Raw genomic sequence first — 14,665 nt, 5'->3', positions numbered from 1 at the left:
AATTGAGAAATGTGTTCTAGTACAGCTGAATGAGTACCTAGATAGAAAGGATGTTTTGGCTAAGTATCAATATGGTTTTAGGACTGCTCACAGTGTGGAATTACTATTACTTACCTTATTAGACAAACTGTATGCTACCCTTGATCTGGGTGAGGCTGGGATGTTGGTCCAGTTGGATATAAGTTCTTGCTTTGAAGCCATAGACCACAACTTGATGCTTTTTCGTCTTCAGGAAATGGGACTCTTGGGGACTGTATTAAGGTGGTTCAATTCATTTTTGTCTGGGAGGTATCAGCAGGAATACTCTGAGAAAAGCTACTCTTCTAGATTTAGAACTGAATACGGCATACCACAAGGGTCCACATTATCTGTGGTAATGTTTTAAAATATATGTAAGCCCATTAGCAAAGAAATTGGAAGGGATGAGCAATAAACATTTTATGTGTGACGATGACATCCAATTTTTCGTACCATGTGAAAGCAGGATGCTTTCCTGATGGAAATTTTCAGAAGATAATGCAGGAAAGACACGATTGGCTATATGATAGTAAATAATCAATGAATATAACCAAGACCGTTTTGATATGGATAGGGAAAATTGCGCCTACAACAATGCTGGGTCCGGTGATATTTCAAAAGAAGCCTTTGCAAGTACTCTTTTAATCTAGAAATTTAGGGGTTATCATAGATAATAAATTAACGATGAGACCTCACTTGTGAAATGTAATAAAAAAGCATTTTACAAGTTAAAAATGAAGGCTCTTAGAGATTTCCTCCCACAAGAATCCTTCAGAATGGTAGTACAAACCTTTATGTTTTCATAAATTGATTTTATAACAGTTTACTGGCAGGATTACCTAATACATATGTTCAGGCATTGCAACTGTTACAAAATTCTACTGTCAGTGTTGCTGAGAATCCCGCCATTTGTGCATATTATGCCAATTCTGGTGTCTCTTATAGAAACATAGAAACGACGGCAGAAAAGGAACCAAATAGTCCATCCAGTCTGCCCAGCAAGCTTATGGTAGTATCTGCTGTGCCTTACAAGTCTCCCCCATACTTTTCAGTTTCCCAGACCATCAAAGTCAGGGCCCTTGTTGGTTGCTGTTTGAGTCCAATTCTACGTCGCCTCTTGCCATTGAAGCAGAGAGAAATGTTGGAGTTGGATCAAAAGTTTCAGGTTTATTGGTTAAAGGTAGTAACAGTCACATCAGCAAGTTACCCCCATGCTTATTTGTTTTCCCAGACTGCAAAATTCAATGTCCTTGTCGGTTGCTGTGTGAATCTATGTCCCTTTTCCTCTTTTCTCCCTGCCGTGGAAGCAGAGAGCAATAATGGAATTGCATCACCAGTATGAAGGCTTATTAGTTAAGAGTTAGTAACTGTCATATCAGCAAGTTAACCCATGCCCTCTTTTCTTCATTTATGTCCGCTAGCCTTTAGGGATCCACAGTGTTTATCCCATGCCCCTTTCACGGTTTTTGTCTTCACTACCTCTTCCGGAAGGGCATTCCAAGCATTCACTACCCTCTCCATGAAGAAATATTTCCTGACATTGGTTTTGAGTCGTCCTCCCTGGAGTTTCATTTCGTGACCCCTAGTTCTACTGATTTCATTCCATTAGAAAAAGATTTTTGTTGATCATGCATCATTAAAACCTTTCAGGTATCTAAATGTCTGTATCATCTCTCTCTTGCACCTCCTCTCCTCCAGGGAATACATATTTAGGTTCTTCAACCTCTCATCATAAGTCAAAATGGTGGGTGGTCTCCATCAAATGGTCACCCTCTTCTGGACTGTTTCCATCCTGTCTCTGTCCCTTGTGAGATACAGTTTCCAGAAATGAACACAGTACTCCAGGTGAGGCTTCACCAAAGGACCTGTACAAGGGGATTATCACCTCCTTCTTCTTACTGATATTTCCTCTCTCTATGCAGCCCAGAATTCTTCTGGCTTTGGTTATTGTCTTTTCACATTGCTTAGCCGACTTCAGATCGCTAGACACTATCACTCCAAGTTCCCTCTCATGCTCCGTGCACAACAGCCCTTCACGCCACATCACATACAGTTCTTTTGGATTACCGCACCCCAGATGCATGATTCTGTACTTCTTGGCATTGAATCCTAGCTGCCATTATCTTCGACCACTGTTCAAGCTTCCTTAAATCATGTCTCATTTTCTCTATTCCTTCTAGTGTGTCCACTCTGTTGCAGATCTTAGTATCATCCACAAATAGACAAACTTTACTATCTATCTCTTCCACAATGTTGCTCACAAGATATTGGACAGAACCGGTCCCAAACAGATTCTTGTGGCACTCCACTTAACACTGTTCTCTCTTCAGAGAAGATTCCATTTACCATCACATGCTATCTTCTATCCGTCAACCAGTTTGTAATCCACGCCACCACCTTGGCGCTCACTCCCAAGCTTCTCATTTTATTCACAAGCCTCTTTTTGGCACTATCAAAAGCTTTGCTGAAACCCAAGTAGTTGACATTGAGCGCTCTCCCTCAATCCAATTCTTTAGTCATCCAATCAAAAAAATAAATTAGGTTTGTCTGACAAGACCTTCCCCTAGTGAATCTATGTTGCTTCGGGTCCAGCAATCCTCCTGACTGTAGATAGTTCACCCTTTCCTTCAGCAGAGTCTCCATTAAGTTTCCCACCACCGAGGTGAGGCTAACAAGCCTGTAGTTTCCAGCTTCCTCCTCTCTGCTACCACTCTTGTGAAGCGGGATTCACCACTGCTCTTCTTCAATCACTTGGCATCACTCCCGTTTCCAGGGATCTATTGAACAGGTCATGCAGCGGACCCACCAGCACATCTCTGAGCACTCACAATATACTGAGATGAACCTCATCTGGCCCCATGGCCTTGTCCATTTTCAGTTTTCCTAGATCTTCCCATACATTCTCTTCTGTAAAAGGAGGTGTGTCTAGCCCATCTCCTTCTATGGTTTTGTCAATCAGCAATGGTCCTTCTCCAGGATTTTCTTTAGTGAACAAGATTTTCTTTAGTGAACACAGAACTGAAGAATTTGTTTAATATTTCCACCATTTCCTTGTCTGTTTTGGCACACTGCTCCTCATCATCTTTCAATTTCAGTATACCACTTCGGGCTTTCCTTCTTTCTCTTATACATCTGAAAAATGTTTTGTCACCTCTCTATCTCCTGGGTGATCCTTTCTTCCGCTTGACCTTTTGCTTTTCTGATTTCTTTCTTCATCTCCCTCATTTCCACTAGGTATTGATCCCCGAGTTCCTCTTTTTGGGATCCTTTATACTTTTTGAATGCTGATCTTTTTGCCTTTATTTTTGCAGCCACCTCTTTTGAAAACCAATTGGTTTCTTTTTTGTTTACTTTTCTAACAAATAGATTTGTTGCCTTTGTAATAGTTCCTTTTAATTTAGTCCACTGTTGTTCCACCTCGCCCATTTTTTCCCAGTCTTCTAATTTTTTCTCCAGGTACATCCCCATTTTGTCAAAGCCCATATTTTGAAATTCAAAACTCGGGTCTTTGTATGATTTCTTGGTATCTTATTCACAATATCAAACCATATCATCTGATGATCACTTGTACTCAGGTAGGCACCTGTCCGGACATTATCCCCACTTGTGAGCATTAGGTCCAGGATTACACCATCTCTCATGGGATCGATCCATTACCATTTGTTTGAGCATTGCTCCTTGGAGGGCATCCACTATCTCTCTACTTCTTGTAGATTCTGCAGAAGGGATAGTTCAGTCTACATCAGACAGATTAAAATCTCCAACGAGCGACACTTCTTCCTTCTTTCCCATCTTCTTGATGTCTTCTAGCAGATCTCTGTCCAGCTCTTCTGTCTGAATTAAGAGGCCTATAGACCACTCCTCATCTTTTTTTAGGCTAGCCCATAATGCTTCTTCCCTACCCCACATCCCCTGCATTTCAATTGCTTAAATATTGCTTCTGACAAAGTGATACTCCTCCTCCTTTCCTCTCCGTCCTTCCTTAATAAGTTATAGCCAGGGATGGCTATAGTCCAGTCATGTGACTCCATAAACCATGTTTCTGTAAATTTTAGAACTAGAGATCTGCTCATAGATTATAAATCTAAAATAGTGAAAGCACATACAGTAAAAATAAAAGCTATCCCTTTTTTCCTCTCCTCTCCCCAAAACAAATCTCCTCCCTGTTTTGCTCTCTCTCTCTCCTTTATCACTCACCAAACTTCTCATCCTTGCTCATCAATGCTACCACAAATCTCATTCCCACCACAGCCTTCTCGCTCTCACTCATCCCTGGGCAGTCCTATCTTTTTCTTCTCCTACAACCTCTCCCAGGAAGCTGGGTCTTCCACTCCTCCTGCCACTATCAGCCTCACCCTTCCTGTCATCACAGTATATGGATACATTAATCAAGGACTCTGCCCTAACCTATGTGTGTCTACTTCCCAATCTTTCCCATCTCTAGCTGATACCAGCAAAGATTATAGAACATTTGAATAAATGTGCAGCGGACACACAGAAAGATTTTATACTCTATCTTCCCCAACTGTATGCAGGTAAAAAAAAATGCAGGCACCTGACATTTCTTAATTACACTACGTCAGGCTGGATGTGAAATAAATCAGAGTAATGAGAATCTCTTCTAGTTACTATCGTGCATATATGATCCAGCTCCTTCTCCATTATTGCAATCTGTCCCTAAGGTGTGATTTCCCTGATCCACCTCGTTCTCTGTTACCAGAGTCCGTACCTGACGTCTGAACCCTTAACCAGCTCTTTCCCCATTACCACAGCATGTACCTGGACTCAGCCTCCACTGTTTGTCCCCGGTTGTGATCAATCACGTGCATCTGAGGAATGTCTGGAGCGTATATCTGCACATCCGCTCCTTCTCGACTCAGATGAACAAGGATCCTACAATGACAAGATGTGTTGAAAGCAAAACTATATGCTTTTAAACAGAAATAATTATTTTACACAAAGTCTCCATTCACTGAGACCCGCTTAATTTTCTGGATCTATTAACAGCTTCAATGGCATCCCAAGTACACTCAGGTAAGGCTGCACATAAGGCTCTGGAATAGGCATGGAGTGCAGACAAGGAGGCAGACACTGAGGCAGGCTTGAGGATGAAGGCCCTGAATCAGATTGGGACACAAGATCCCGAGGCCTCTGAGTAAGCAAAGAAAGCAGACCTGGAGGCCCTGAAGCAGGTAAAAGGGGGATTGGGGCACAGACCTTAAGGCCTCCCAGCAAGCAGCAGTTACAAACCTTGAGCAAGCACAAAGCAAGGAGCACAGGTCCAAATCCCTGAGCAGGCATTACTGATTACTACTTCTTTTCTATGGTACTGCTAGAGATACACAGCACTAAAGCCTGATGCCCTGGAACAGGTAGGTGGTGCACACTCTAAGGACCTGAAGAAGGCAGGGGGCACAGACTCCAAGGTCCCAGAGCAGGCACGTGGCAAGCAAAGACACAAGGACCCATAAGGACTCTCTTACAGAATAAACTGTGCTGTGTTGGTATTTCTGCTAATTTTTAATTTTACAAAGATGAAATTGCTTACGCTGAGGCCTCATGAATTTCTGTCCCATCATATACGCCACACCCAGACAAGACCTGTGGGAAGAGAAGCAAGGCTACATGTTACACAAAGTTGCTGTGTAGGTGCATTAGAGATTGTAGTGGTTTAGTTGCAGATCTTCTCTGAAGACAAGCAGGATGGCAGTTCTCACACATGGCTGACATCATCAGATAGAACCTGGCAAATAAAGCTTATGACAAAGTTTCTAGAACTTTGATGAGCCTCACTGAGAATGCTCACACATGCATATACCACATTTCCACCCGGGCTCCCCTCAGTATCTTCTGTTATATGGAGTCTCACGTCTTGCAGATGGTCGAGCATCAAAATTTTTCAAAAGTTGGCACATTTTAAAGTGCTTTTTTCTGAATGATTCCTTTTAGTGATCCTCACACGGTTAATGTGGGGTCTCCCTGGTTCTCCTGTAAGCATCCTAGATAGGTTTCTCAATGTTTTGTGGTGAATTTATTTTTTGTTGTCAATCCCCCGGGGCGGCAGTGCACTCAGTGCCCACAGCCATCAACTGCCACCATATATCTATCATGGCCTCATGATCGATATGTCCTCTGCCTTGGGGCATTGCATGTTATCTGGGGTTGCAACAAGTGCTCCAAAATGACCTTGAAGGGAGGTATAAGATGGAGTGTCTCTTTGAGTCAGAGAAGACCAATCCATCGGCATCGAGGGACTTTGGAGCCATACCAATAGACACCAAGCCATCAACACTGGCGGGGCCACCAGTTCTGTCAAGGTTGTCGGCTGAAAGGAACAGCAGAGACCAGCCATCGTTGGGCTTGTTGTCCTCAACCTCAGCACTGAGGAAGGACCGATCTGAGCATTGAGGGAAGCTGATGCACCAGCTTCTGCTGTGATGCCCCTGAAATGACCCCGTGGCAAGGACACCCAGTCCTCCATCGATGCCAGGGGTATGCCATGGTCTTCACTGGTCACAATGGCCACCACTGATACTCCTCTTGGTTCTGAAGAGGATCTGGTTACACCTCCTGGGTCCCAGCCTTTCCTGGCATTGGTGAGTTTTGAGAAGAAATTGGAGAGGCACGTGCAGCTGGTCATGGAGAGGGTGAGAGTCCTTGGCGAAGCATTGTCACTCTTCAGGCCACTGGTTGAATCTCTGCATGTGCTTATTGGTGTGTTACCGACCCAGTGTCTGATGTTGGTTTCTGGGGTGGCATTGATGTCCTATGAGACACTGGTCCCACACCAGTTGATCCAGTTGTCCCTGGTTACTCGGAGGAGGAAGGCCCACTGATACTGGAGGTGGCACTGGATCCTAGGCCAAAATGGCCAGTCAAACTATTGCCTGCACTGCTGGCCAGAGGCCGATCACCTAGGGCCCCATCACTAGTCGATGACACCAGAGACAAGGGTACCTATGACCCTGAGGGGAATGACTCCTTCGTGGCTTCAGACGCTTTGAATGGTCTCCTCTCAGAACCATCTCCTCCAGACGATCGAAGGAAGTCCCCACCGGAGGATGGTGGAGGCCATCCCATTTCACTTGACTGAAGAGGATACCAGGCACAAAATGTTAGATATTCTCCCAAGGAGACTGTGGCATTCCCAGTGCACAAGATCCTTATGGAGCGTCTGATGAAGATGGGGGAACACACCATCACAGTTCCGCCCGTGAACAAAAAGATTTATCTCGTCCAAAAGGCTCTTGGATTCGACGTCAGCTGCCCCAAAATCAGTGGTCGCCGAATCTGCTCTCAAGAAGGCAAAGTGTTCTCAGACCCATTCTTCTGTGTACTCAGGGAAAGATCAGAGAGCGATGGATGCTCTTGGAAGGTATTCCAGGGCACATGCTTATTGCCCGCATAGCAGCCTACCCGCTCTACATAAGCCAATACATGCGCAACTTCCTGAAGTAGGTGCAGGAGGTTGCTGAGCAACTGCTTCGGCAGCAGCAAGACACCCTCCAATCACTGGTGCATTCTGGATTGCAGAAAACATAGGGTCCATTTAACCTACAATGTTTTTGAAACAGCATAGAGTGCCCCAGCAGTGGGAATCAGCGCCAACAGGCTCGCATGTCTGCAGGCCTTAGATCTCAGCATGGAGGTGCAGGAGCGACTTGCTGACATGCCTTGTACATGAGAGAATCTCTTTGGGGATTTGGCACTGTAGCCACCCTTATTTTCTTGTATATAATTTCTATTTTGTTCATGTATTATTGTATAGAGTGCGCTATATGTGATCCATGGCACATCCAATACTTTATTTAAGCTTATAATGTTTAAACCTCTGTTGTCTGCTCTCTCAGTTTCCCAAGTTCCATAACACCTTGTTTTTTGTAACTTTTTTTTCTTCTCTTATCGTTATTGTTATAATACCCCTGTTCCCTGTAAACCGATATATATGATATATTTTTCATGAATGTCGGTACATAAAAGAGTCAAATAAATAAATAAATAAATAAATAAATAAATAAATAAATAAAGTGAAGGACATGGTGGTCCAGATCTGGGACACCCATACGATACTCTAGCAGCTCTCCACTGGCATTCAGGACCCATCCTCCTTACCCAGGAGGCCATCAGTTTGAGCCCAGGAAGTCGTTCTTCTATCAGAAGTGGTACAACCCTCCACCTCCTTGCTCCTGTCAGAAAAACCAGGGCCCTCATGGCCACCCCAGGCAACAGAGAGCCTCAAAGCCCCAGCCGGCACTTCAGTCAACTCCAGGGATAGGGTTTCAACTAGATTGAAGGGAACATAGCGAAGTCGCCCGTACCCAGAGTAATGGAACTGCTGGTTGGGGGAATGCTTCGAATCTTTGTGAACAGATAGCCCAGTGTAACTTCAGACTCGTGGGTTCTTTCCATTGTTCATTAGGAATAGAAACTGAACCTATTGGGTATCTTGCCAAATTGCCCCTCTAGCCCATTTTGTGACCTGGCGGTGCATCAGGAAGTACTAGTAGCAGAGCTCTCCTGCCTCTTCATGGCCAGAGCGGTCAAACCTGTTCCACCAGGGCAAAGAGGGCAGGGATTTTACTCCTAGTGTTTCCTGATATCAAAGAAAACAGGGCTCCATCTCATCCTGGACCTAAGGGCCTTGAATAAATTAATCAAAAGAGAAAGGTTCAAGATGGTTTCCCTAGGCACTCGATCCCCTTCTTGCAAAAAGGGGACTGACTATGCTCTCTGGATATAAAAGACGCTTACACTCACATCAAAACCTTACATAACATAAGATATGCCATACTGGGTCAGACTACGGATCCAGCAAACCCAGTATCCTGTCTCCAATAGTGGCCAATCCAAGTAACGCGTACCTGGCAAGCACTCAAACAAGAATTAGATCCCAGGCTACTAATACCAGCAACAAGCAGTGGCTATTCCCTATTGATTAACAGCAGTTAATGGACTTCTCCTCCAGGAACTTATTCAAATCTTTTTTAAACCCATCTACACTAGATGCTTTAACCACATCCTTTGGCAACAAATTCCAGAGCTTAATTGTGCGATGAGTGAAAAAGAATTTTCTCCAATTTGTTTTTTATGTGCTATTTTCTAAGTTCAAGGAGGGCCCATTAGTGCTTGTATTATCCGAAAGAGTAAATAACAATTTCACATTTACCCGTTCAAGACCTTTCATGATTTTGTATACGTCTATTATATGCCCCCTCAGCCATTTCTTCTCCAGGCTGAACAGCCCTACTATCTCTTTACCCTTTCTTCATAGGGGAGCCAATCCATGCCCTTTATCAGTTTGGTCATCGGAAGTATCTCAGATTTGTGGTGGGACTTCCAGTATCACATTCTGCCATTTGGGCTTGCATCAGCCTCACGTCTTTATGAAATACCTAGCTGTGGTTGTAGCGCACCTTCACAGACTGGGAGTTCACATTTTCTTATATCTGGATGATTGGCTGGTCAAGAGCACCTCTCGGGCGGGGACCGATGAGTCCATGCTCTCAACCATCTGGGTGCTGGAGACACTAGAGTTCGTTGTCAACTACCCCAAGTCGCATCTCAGTCCGTCACCACAATTTAATTTCACTGGAGCCCTGCTAGACATGGCTCAGAGGCCAAGGCCTTCCTGCCCCAGCAACGGGCCATCAGCCTGATAACTATCGTGGTGGGGATTCAACAAAACCAGCAAGCATCAGCATGGCAAATGCTGAGACTGTTGGGCTATATGACATTCATCTTTACACTAAGTTTTTTCATAACAGGGTGGTCTTACATACGGATCCCTAAGTTCCTGCCTAAGGTGGTGTCGAACTTCCATCTTAACCAGTCCATTGTCCTGCCAATATTATTTTCCAGGCCCCATTCACACCAAGGCGAACAAGCCCTGCAGTTTGGACTGCAAAAGAGCCTTAGCCTTCTATCTGGAGCAGACAGAAGCCCATAGACAGTCCACCCAACTTTTTCTTTTTTTTTGATAGGAATAAGTTGTGTCTCACTGTTCCCAAGCAGACACTCTCTAATTGGCTAGCAGAATGCATCTCCTTCAATTATGCCTAGGTAGGACTGCATCTTGGGGTCATAGTCTGGGTAAAACAAATAAGCATGGGTGTAGCTTGCTTATTGCGGCGGTTACTTCCCCTACTACCCCTAACTAATCAAGCTTGATATTTCACTTGGATGCAGCTCCATCACTGCTCTCTACATTAAAGGTGGGGGTGGAAGGGAAATAGAACCAAGAGCTAAGAGAAACAGATAAGTATGAGAAAAAATGTGTGAAGCTTGCTGGGCAGACTGGATGGGCCATTTGGTCTTCTTCTGCCGTCATTTCTATGTTTCTATATGTTTCTATGTCAAGGCTCACTCTGTTCAAGCCATGGCAGTGTTGGTAGCCAACTTGCAAGCAGTTCTATGAAGAAGATTTGCAGAGCTGTGACATGGAGTTTTCACCACACATTCACATCACATTATTGTTTGAATAGGGATGACAGATGTGACAGCAGGTTTGGCCAATTTGTTCTTTGGAACTTGTTTGAGGTGTAAAACACAACTCTGCTCCCACCTAGGGAACGGTGTTTTTGTTCAGATTGCCCCCCCCCCCAAACTCCTAGTTACCAACAAAAGTATCTGTTGTACTTATTGGCATTATTTTGGTGTTTTGATAATCTCCCTTTGATGTTGCAGGATAACCTGTAGCTATGGATTCACCAATATGTGAGGGACTGCCATCCTGCTTGTCCTCAGAGAAAGCAGAGTTGCTTACATGTAACAGATGTTCTCCGAAGACAGCAGGATGGCAGTCCTCACGAAATCCGACTGCCATCCCGTGAAGTTGGGTTTCCAACATGTGGGTTTTTTTCATTATTTTATTATTCTGAATTCTATGATACAAGACAGAGATGGTTGCGTGGCATATTGTATGTGTGAGCATGCTCAGTGAGTCTCAGTCAAAGTTCTAGAAACTTTGACATAAGTTTTCCATGCCGGGCTCCATCCGTTGATGTCACCCATGGGTGAAGACTGACATCGTGATGTCCTCAGAGAATAATTGTTACAGGTAAGGAACTCTGCTTTTTCCTAAGACCACAGAATTGACTAGCACCAAATGTACATAGTGCCATTCAGTGTTACCTGGTAGCTGTAGAAAAGGAGTAGAAAAATAGTTAGAAAATGTGCGCACCAGTTAAAAATTTTAGAAGACAGAACAAAAGCAAAAGACCTTTTTGATATGTTTTACTTTTCATTTCTCTCTAATTTTGTTTCTGGGGAATAAAACTAATTTTGATTTGCTCCTAAGCATCTCCTCTTCAAGCTTCTTCCCACTCTCCCGTGTGCCTCCTTCCAGTCTCTTCCTCTGCCCCCACCACTGCAGTCTCCTTTCCCTCGCCTCCCTCAGCTCCAGCCTCTTCTTCTGGTAGCCTGCTGTTAAGGTAGCTCTTCTGATCTTGGGCTGCTTTGGCTTCCCTGTCTCCAAGGACTTGAAAAAGGGCGTGAAAATCAGCCTATTAAAAACCTTAATTGATGTAGGCCCAATTGTAGACGGGAAGCCAGGAACAGGAGTTGCTGGGGTGACTTGGGCAGGAACAGGCTCACCATGCAGATGCCAAAAGGTTTGTTGGATTAGCAAGTGTGTGCTTTCTGGGAGTTCCTTCTATCCTGGCCTCAATTTAGTGAGAGCCAATGCTCGTCCAATGGAGAGCTTTCAGATGATTATTTACCTCCTTTGGGTACAGAGGTCAACTATAAGAACATAAGAAATTGCCATGCTGTGTCAGACCAAGGTCCATCAAGCCCAGCATCCTGTTTCCAATAGAGGCCAAACCAGGCCACAAGAACCTGGCAAGTACCCAAACCCCAAGGAGATCCCATGCTACTGATGTAATTAATAGCAGTGGCTATTCCCTAAGTAAACTTGAGTAATAGCAGTTAATGGACTTCTCCTCCAAGAACTTATCCAAACCTTTTTTGAACCCAGCTACACTAACTGCACTAACCACATCCTCTGGCAACAAGTTCCAGAGCTTAATTGTGTGTTGAGAGAAAAAGAATTTTCTCCGATTAGTCTTAAATGTGCTACTTGCTAACTTCATGGAATGCCCCCTAGTCCTTCTATTATCCGAAAGTGTAAATAACCGATTCACATCTACTCGTTCAAGACCTCTCATGATCTTAAACACCTCCATCATATCCCCCCTCAGCCGTCTCTTCTCCAAGCTGAAAAGTCCTAACCTCGGGGAGCTGTTCCATTCCCCTTATCATTTGGGTAGCCCTTCTCTGTACTTTCTCCATCGCAATTATTTCTTTTTTGAGATGCGGCGACCAGAATTGTACACAGTATTCGAGGTGCAGTCTCATCATGGAACGATACAGAGGCATTATGACATTTTCTGTTTTATTCACCATTCCCTTTCTAATAATTTCCAACATTCTGTTTGCTTTTTTGACTGCCGCAGCACACTGAACTGACGATTTCAATGTGTTATCCACTATGACACCTAGATCTCTTTCTTGGGTTGTAGCACCTAATATGGAACCCAACATCGTGTAATTATAGCATGGGTTATTTTTCCCTATATGCATCACCTTGCACTTATCCACATTAAATTTCATCTGCCATTTTGATGCCCAATTTTCCAGCCTCACAAGGTCTTCCTGCAGTTTATCACAATCTGCCTGTGATTTAACTACCGTGAACAATTTTGTATCATCTGCAAATTTGATTACCTCACTTGTATTTCTTTCCAGATCATTTATAAATATATTGAAAAGTAAGGGTCCCAATACAGATCCCTGAGGCACTCCACTGCCCACTCCTTCCACTGAGAAAATTGTCCATTTAATCCTACTCTCTGTTTCCTGTCTTTTAGCCAGTTTGCAATCCACGAAAGGACAATGCCACCTATACCATGACTTTTTACTTTTCCTAGAAGCCTCTCATGAGGAACTTTGTCAAAAGCTTTCTGAAAATCCAAGTATACTACATCTACCAGTTCACCTTTATCCACATGTTTATTAACTCCTTCAAAAAAGTGAAGCAGATTTGTGAGGTAAGACTTGCCTTGGGTAAAGCCATGCTGACTTTGTTCCATTAAATTGTTACTAAAAAAAAAAAAAAAGAAGCATGAAAAAAGAATCATAATACTAGGTCCTGGTCCTGTAATGAAGCAAATGTTACCTAAAAAATGGCCCGGTGAGCCTCATCCACAGTAGTAGACTCCTCAATGCTGAAACATCCAAAGCCTTGGCTGCCAACTGAGGTATCTCCTGAACAATTTCACCATTCCTTTTATGTAGCACAGGCAGATAAAAAGCTTTAGTTAATTAGGCATGGTCCTAAATGAAATGCCCAAGCCATCACACATATAGAAAGAGAAAAGATCAACTGGAGAAATCGTACTAATCACAAGAAAATGTAAACCCACAACTTATAACAGAATTCTCCAAGTTTTCAATCCTCTGATGCATCACATTCCTATCCTGAACAATGGTGACTTGGACAGATGTCAATTTTTCAGAGTTTTGTTTCAGCTTCTCAACCTGATCTGTACGGGCCACCAATGTTTCTTCCTGGGACTGGGATAGAGTTTACATGTTACTAATAATACCAGTCAGAGTTGCAAGAGAAAATTCCACCCAAGATAGAACTGTCCAGATGCTATCCAATGTTATGGGGGAAGGTTTAGGGGTACAAATTTTAATGGCCAGGAGTGTGGGGCTCAATCCTCCAATCGAGATGGAGGAAACCAATGGTTCGGAAGAAACACTCACTGCAGGAGAGGGCTGAACAGCAACAGCCCCAGAACTCTGACCATTCTCCCCACTAAACTGTTGACTCCACACTCCTCCATCTGCTGGTTCACTCGCAGTTTCCTCTTGAGTCTCTTCCCGGAATATAACCCGCTGGGTCCGAGGTGCTAAGTGATGACATCACAGCCCCAACTGCTGGTGAAGAAGGAATCCTCTAGTCGGGGCTTAACAACACTTCTGTGTAAATCTCAGGCCGCGATATTGCTCCCCAGCATCCACGGTAACAAGAGCAGCCCCCGACATTAAAACTAGCTGAAAGAGCTGAGTAATCACTGTCTGCCAAAGCGGAGTTCACTGGAGGTATAAAGGGGGAAAAACCTGCAGCTTTTCTTTCCGCTTATCCATTATTGTAGATCAGGTAAGAGGAAAATTGAGAAGCTGGTGACACACATCCTCACCTCTCATCTTCCTATAGCGTCATCTTGGATTTCTCCTATAATCATTCTTAAACTCTTAGAATTCCTCTACGACATAGCCACTTTCCCACAAATTCATATTGCTAGGAGACTATAATTACCATGCAGACCTTCCAATGCAACTTAGTAATCTCAGACTCACCCAGTTAATTAAGATTCCCACTCACAAGCACGGTCACTCTCCTGACCCAGTTTTTCATTCCACGTATATTAATCTTGACCTCCAACACTATAACAGTGCTTCCAATTTCATAATCCGACCATTAATTAGAATGAACCATCATTCTTATCCCAAAACAAACGCGTCTTACTTCCCCATCAAACGACCCTCTAGGAACCTATCTTCCATCATAAGTGAAAGTATAAAGTAACTTCTCAACATACTAGAAACTTTTAATAGCACTGACCCACCAGATGTCCTAGAA

General features: G+C 43.7%; 1 protein-coding gene across 1 annotated transcript in view; it reads right to left on the bottom strand.

Moving 5' to 3' along the window:
• The window catches only part of GATD3A (glutamine amidotransferase like class 1 domain containing 3A), a 45,215-nt gene that overhangs the window by 25,669 nt on the left and 4,881 nt on the right, over positions 1 to 14,665 (bottom strand). The window contains exons 2-3 of the mRNA XM_029578290.1: positions 5,567 to 5,619; positions 4,798 to 4,911 (exon numbers count right to left, since the gene is read on the bottom strand). Coding sequence (XP_029434150.1) covers positions 4,798 to 4,911; positions 5,567 to 5,619 — 167 coding nt within the window. The remainder of the gene's footprint in view (positions 1 to 4,797; positions 4,912 to 5,566; positions 5,620 to 14,665) is intronic.

This window comes from Rhinatrema bivittatum, chromosome 15 (genome assembly GCF_901001135.1).
Source record: "Rhinatrema bivittatum chromosome 15, aRhiBiv1.1, whole genome shotgun sequence".
Lineage (NCBI taxonomy): Eukaryota > Metazoa > Chordata > Amphibia > Gymnophiona > Rhinatrematidae > Rhinatrema > Rhinatrema bivittatum.
Note: the sequence above shows the minus strand (reverse complement) of the source record. Positions and strands in the feature narration are given on the sequence as shown.